This window comes from Anopheles bellator, chromosome 2, assembly GCF_943735745.2.
Source record: "Anopheles bellator chromosome 2, idAnoBellAS_SP24_06.2, whole genome shotgun sequence".
Classification (NCBI taxonomy): domain Eukaryota; kingdom Metazoa; phylum Arthropoda; class Insecta; order Diptera; family Culicidae; genus Anopheles; species Anopheles bellator.
In genome coordinates, this window is record NC_071286.1 from 22,990,427 (window position 1) to 22,997,214 (window position 6,788).

Genomic DNA, 6,788 nt, shown 5'->3' on the forward strand with positions numbered 1-6,788 from the left:
TCGAAGACGGATTCCTGGAGAAGAGTCCTCCGTTGCAGTGGCGGCGGCATAATAAGTGTGGTCAATGTGGAATGTGAATCTCGTCGATGCGATGCCGTTGTTGTGTTACGCCCTTACCTCAGGAATGCACATTCGATTCGATTCGAGCTGCACACACTGAGGCCGGTAGTTTAGAATACACGGTTCGCAGTCACGAATGGCCTTTACGAGGTCCTACATGTGATTGATTCGCTCTGTAACTACGGCGAGCGAATGGAAATGGGGCCCTTTGGCTGGATTGATTTCAGCCCTTTTTTCTCTGCACCGTAATGAAGCAATCGCGGGGCGCCCTTCATGGTTGCCGCCATCGTGCAGAACAAACATCATCATCCGCCGGGGCCACCTAAACCTGGGCCGTCCCGGGCTGAACCCGTTGGCTGCGGGACCACACCGTACGAGATCATGAGGTCGATAATCACGATGATGGCAGCGTGATGGTCAGCAGTTAATTGGTGATTTTCTTACGATTAATCTCCAGCAACTTTGCTGGCTTTTCCAGCAATCTTGTGCTGGAAATAATTTTCTCCTCCAGCTGCCGCTGATCGCCGGCCGCAGGACTACGATCGCGGGGCTCGTGAAAGTTGGCTAATTTGTTTATAAGTATGATTAAATGATTCCCTCACCGACAGCGCTAATCGTTTGTTGTGTTTACTAACGGCAGCGCGGCTTTCCATCGACATCGGCGGCGATCGGGGTTGCGTCAGAAGAGAAATGGGCTTTCCGCGTTTGTGGCCACAATAATTGGACATCCATCGGAATGGATTGGCGGACTCCCGAAAAGCCGATACCGAGCCTCTTCCAAATGATACGTTATCGCTCATGTCTTTATCGTACCCGAGGGACAGAGAATTTTCCCGTAGGGGTCCAAGAGCGTGCTGTCCAGACTTTTCTCGAAGGGCTCCGACAGAGCCTGACACCAAAAAGGCGATACCAAAAGTGGGGTTTCAAGACGACAAGCGTTGTAACTTCGCATTCAATCGCACTGACTTCAGATTATGAACCGAGCGACTGAGAAGTCACTCTGGAACAGCCGGCCGGAACAGAAGTCAACGTAAACAACGGGTGACGCGACGTGAGCCCTCGTTGCGTCGCAACTATTTGGCCTTGAAGAGGGCAATGAGAGAGAGAGAAAAAAAGGGGAAGCAAGTTTTGTTTACCATGTCACGCCGCTTAGGCGCTGGTACTTCCCGTACGTTTAATAGCTCCACGTCACCGGCAACGTGCATCGTCTGAAGGGGTGGATCTTGTTTTGTTGTTCGCGCAGTCCGCGGACCAAATCCGGACAACACCCGGCCGATTATCATCGGCACGATAATTGTTTTAAATAAAAATAGTTGACAGCGACAGCGGAGACGACAGGAAGACATGCTCGAATTACGTTCTTGGGATGAACATGATCAGCGACATAAGCGAATGGCGAAAAAAGCAGCACAATGAATCACCTTCTATTGTTGTTGAGGGGTTTCGGGAGACTGGATTGAGTCACAATGTGGTGGGCAATTGTTGCACAGTTCTGATACTTGACACTTGACACAACTTCACTTTCGATCACTTGTTACTTCTCCAAAACAGAGTCCTGAGGACTCTCTTCACCAAAAGTGTTGCTACTTCGGCGACCGATCCCGTGCGACTGACTGCGGATCGTTCTGGGCGCTCGGTTGTTGTCGGATTGTTTTTAAATTAGTACACCACATCATCGGTGGCGGCGGCGGCGGCGGCGGCGCCAGTAGTAGTGACTAAGTACCCTACACACTACTGGATTCGCTGGACGCTCGCTTTGATAATCACGAACGAACACGACGACGACGACGGCGACGCGACGTCCGACAACCGAATATAATGCATTTTGGTGTACTCCGTTGCGAGTCCCGGGACACACGAGGCACTGTGACTAACCACTCGCCGGCTCGATCCCGAGGGTGACTAACGGGCTGCGCGGCTAGAGAGGAACATTGGCCACCTCAAAGTCGCAACATCTGCGTCCATCCACAACTAACACAATCGCAGATCGCGCAGAATCAAGATCGGACCGGAGAGTGGGTGACTTCCAAGACGCCGGGGGCGATTGTGCATATGCTGCATCGCCGTGGCCGCAATCGGCTGCATCGTTGCAATCGACAGCAATATGCAGGCGGTTGCCACGATGCACTCGATTGCGAATATTATTGTTTTCGATGCACACATAGCGGGTTTTCGGGGAGCGATTATAGTTTCGCCGCCGCAATAACAATAACGCACTACGAGAAAGATGAAAGGCCCTCTAGAAATGCACTGTAAATTTATGGCCCGTCACACGGCCAGTGAGAAGTACGTTCCGTTTTTTGCTGGTCCTGCTCCGATACGACACGTGTTGGGTATGAAAAACTGTTCAGCAAGATGCTTATTGCTGCTTGGCGAATCGCACGCGTGAGCGCTACCTTATCGATTGCTAATGCCGACGCCGACGCTGATAAAATACACCTCGACATGAGTCATCGCTAAGTCGGCTCTCTGTGTAGGCTGGACGGCATTTGTGTGTTTTTTTTGGAACGCCCGCAGGTCCGATTAGATTAAATTCGTCACACGGCAGCACGATCGATTCGCGGCCAACAGAGTTGACGAGCATGACAGTAAATAAAAATTTAATTACATCAGTCAGTCAACGACGGGACGCTAAGGCTCGTGTGTTTCCGATCACCTGTCGGGCTGGCGGAGTTTTTCCGAAGTTTTGCCGTCGGTGAAAATGGTAACCCCAACCCTCGAAGTTTTTATTAATTAACAATCGTCGTGCCATTTTGTGGAGAGTGTGTCGGTGATTGGAATTTTTAATTTCGTGCAACCCACCCCGGCGGTTGAAATAGAATTTAGGGTTGCAGTATCCTTGACTGCCCTGGACGTAGGACCTTGCACACGCGGGGATGGATGGATAGTTCTTTCACAATTATGATCTCCAGGAGTCGCGTGGGCACAGCACAGTGGGTATCATTCCCGGGTTTCCCCGGTACGCCTACGTACCGATCTGTCTTTGCCGCGTGGATTGCAAATTGGAAAAGTTTCTGTAGAACGCCACGCGTTAACGGGTCGGGGGGTTGTCGGTGTGGCTTTTAATAGCACCGGACCCAGGGAACCTTCCACGACTTTCACGACGGACACCACTAGCCGGAGACAGAGAGAGCGAGCAAAGTTCTACATTCAGTGAGGGCGTAACAAATCGTAAGTCAATTTTGTTCGTGACCTATAGCGCTGGCGACCGGCGAAGTCCGGCGATGCTGGATAGTCGACCACAATCCGGTAGCACTGGAGACCGGACCGGAGAGCTTCTGCTGCGTAGGAACCAGACTCACCGGTCCGTTCCTAGCAACGTAGGCTGAATTCTGATGAGTATCCTGCATCGTGACGGCCAGGACGGACCCCGGGAACCATCGGCAGTGGCCGTCATGGAGCGAAATTGAACCGTTCTAACCGCAATCGGTTCGATTTAGGTGCGCGCCACTCTATCGGGCCCGCGACCCGGGGTTCACGTTCCGGGTCCGGGACACAGAAGAGAAAGTTCTGCAACGATCATTTCATTGTGAAGGGTCCGGCGGTTGGACCCCGCCACACGCTTGTGAGTGTTGTGTGCCATCCGCCATTGTTTTTCTATTTCCAATTATCCTGCCTCCGACATGGCGGTGTCGTTCGGCAGGAGCCGGAGCTTTACTCGAAATTGTTTCTCTCGGCACAACGGCGGACAATAAGCGCACGCTCGTGCACGGTGCTGCATAACTTCCAGGCGCTAAAGTCGAACTTTTGACAATCGGAGCGCGCTCGGTAATAATTCATACGTTTCATCGTCTATTCTAGGACTCCCGTTCTTTCTTCGGGAGCAAGTGAGAGAGCGAGCCAGTGAGAGAGATCTCGTTGGGTTAGGAAACCGCACACTTGAAGCAGTTTGTCCGTCGCGGTCGAAACATAGACGAAGAACTTAGCACGGCGCGAGGCAATTAATTTTCGGGCGTTGCGAAGTGGCCTCCCCAGATTGAACGGCGGGAATAAATAAAAGCTCGGTTACCTCGACCGCTTCGTGCTGCTGTTGCGCCACCGAAAGCTAAAGGTCAACGCGCGCGCCCCCACCAGGAGAGGCGGCTCCCAGGACACCCGCGTGTCCTCGTGGGGAGCCACCGCTCGGGGGCTCTCTCGGTGAAGGAAAAGTTTCCCTACCGTTCGGTGTACCAGTTCCGACAAGAGAGCGAGCGAGCGAGTGCGATACGTCCAACTTTAGCACACAGCACGCGGTAATGAAATCATCTTCTGGGCAAAACGAAAAGGATTCATTAGAAAACTTTAACGCGATTACAACACACAACCGGCCTTCTCGCAGCCGCCGCCGCCGTTTGCTTTCGGGCGAAGATTTAAACTCGTTTCGTTATGATTAAACCTGACGTTTGAAAGTGAAACTTTCCGTTACGAAGTTAGCGCGTCAGCCACCGGAACGTTCCGGATGATGCTGATAAGTGGCTGGGTGGAGGGGGGGAGATGGCCCCACATTATCGGGGGGCGGGTTAGACTCACCTCGTAGCAGATGCGCAGCCAGAACCATGTCTCGCAGGTGCGCCGGCAGCAGATGGAGCGCGGACAGCGAGTCGACTCCGGCGGCCGAGGCGAGCTTGCTGGCCACCTTACCACCTGCTCCACCGGCTCCACCCATCATCAGCGGATGGTGTCCGTACGGATGGTGGTGGTGCAGTGCCGGTGCCGGGGCCTTTGAAGACCTGGCCGCCGAGGACGACTTGCCTTCACTTTTGGAAGACTCGCGCGTGGAAGATTTGGGCGCACCGCTGCCGGCTGTCGGCTGCTGCGGTTTCACCGGCGAAGCCATCGTGGTTGTAGTGGTCGATGTTGCTGCTGTCACCGATGCTGGTCTGCGCGCCGCCTGACAGTCGTCGCCATGTTTACCGTGATCGGCAGCACCATCCGCACTGCACTGTTTACATTGTTTCATGGTCAGGTGATCGGTTCCAGTCACCAGTTTTGGGGAGTAAAGTAACTTCACGGCACGCTAAGGTAGGTGTGGCTGAAGCTTCGCTTCCGGTTTCTCAGGTAGTAGGTCAAGGTAGTCCAGGATGGTTTGGTAATTTGATTACCAGCCGTCAACGCGTCCCAGCTGGGCTGGACTTGGGCGGGGTTGTGTTGGAAGTTGACGTTGACGCTCTGTGTCAGCACTGTGTAATGCACGATCGGTTCTCTGGAACGGTGGCCAATAGGGGCCACCAAAAAATATAATCCCCAGTCGGTGCCCAATCCGTAGCTCACTACCGGACACTGGCCGGCGTGTAACAAGCGAAACTCAACGAGAGCGACTCAGCATCAGCAGAGCGATAACGTAACAAAGCTGGAGCGTAGGGTCCGCGCAGGGTCCACGGTATCACAACCGGGCCTCGGCATACGGAAGGTGTTGCTGCCTCCTGACACGCTGGTCTGCTGGCTGACTGCAGCTCCGACGACAGCTTCTCGGTGACGACGATCCGCTTCGTACCGGGTTGGTATCCGCACCGGGTTGGCACACACGGGGACACATTTGCGATTTGGCGGCGGCGCGTTCGGCGACGCTTCAACGACTCGGCACCGCAAAATTACGATCTTCGGCGTGAGGGTCGTCGCTGGCTGCGTGACGACGACCTTGGCATACTGCGGTGGACGCGGCGACAGAGGCCGGGTATCGCGGCCGGTATCTAAATCGGGATCGGAAAAGAGAGACACACACCGCAACACCACCGTTGTGTGTGGTTGGCCAGAGTGTTGTTAGCATAATCGGACGGCGTATTTATGGCGCACATTGGTCTCACGCGGTCGATACCATAATCCGTTCAGCGGTGCGGGCTCGATGTTTTGGGTGACGCGCTCGAGGAGTCAACAATTGCAGGACAGTGCTTGGACGTTGACGTTTGACATAATTTACTTCCGAAATGCGAAACTCCCATATTCCCATATTCCCATGAGGTTCAAACCTCAGTCGGCAGGGCCAGAGGGCGATGTCAGAAAATTGCGACTGAAAACTGGAACGCCTTAAAAATACGTTTCCACAGCTGTTATGACGACATTATTTGATGGAGTATGAAAATAGATCGGAGTCGCTAGGGGCCAAATCTAGTGAATACGGTGGATACTCCAACAATTCGAAGTTTAATTCATGGATTTTTGCCATTTTCAAAATACTTTTGTTTTGGTGGTGCATTGTTCCATTTTTAGCGAATGCGGTATCCATTTTGCAAACAGCTTTTTAAACCCGAATACGACCACTTTTAAACTCAGAAACCCTCTCGGCGAAGAGTCCTTATACACTTTCAATAGTCGTTCCTAAATTTGCTTTGATTTAAAACTCTCCAAAAATTAAAAAAACCAATCACTGCAAGATACTTGACTTTATCCGTTGGAAAAAATACTGTGACGCGTCGATACAGAATTGAGGGTCCGACTAGTGATAGCCATCTGTCAGTTGCAGTTGTGTTCCTGATGACGCAGGTAAGCGTAGCGCAAAAGAACACAAGAAACTGACTACTCGATTGTACGTCTTTCTAGGCACATTGCGTAGATCAATCCACGGTAAACAGAGAGAATAATCAACAGCGCCCAAACACATCGATGAAGAGAAACAGACCCCAAAAGATGTCAATCAACTAGGCAAAACAATAATAAACCGATAAACGGTTGTCGTGACCCACCAAAACCCTCCAGTAATTAATAGCTGTCACACTTCGGGCCAGGAAAATGGGAAATTCGACGGCAAGGGA

At 52.4% G+C, this 6,788-nt stretch overlaps 1 protein-coding gene across 1 annotated transcript in view; it reads right to left on the reverse strand.

The window, feature by feature from the left end:
- The window catches only part of LOC131207197 (uncharacterized), a 42,646-nt gene extending 37,770 nt beyond the window's left edge, over positions 1–4,876 (reverse strand). Inside the window, exon 1 of the mRNA XM_058199809.1 lies at positions 4,570–4,876. Coding sequence (XP_058055792.1) covers positions 4,570–4,876 — 307 coding nt within the window. The remainder of the gene's footprint in view (positions 1–4,569) is intronic.
- Between the last annotated feature and the right edge of the window lie 1,912 nt (positions 4,877–6,788).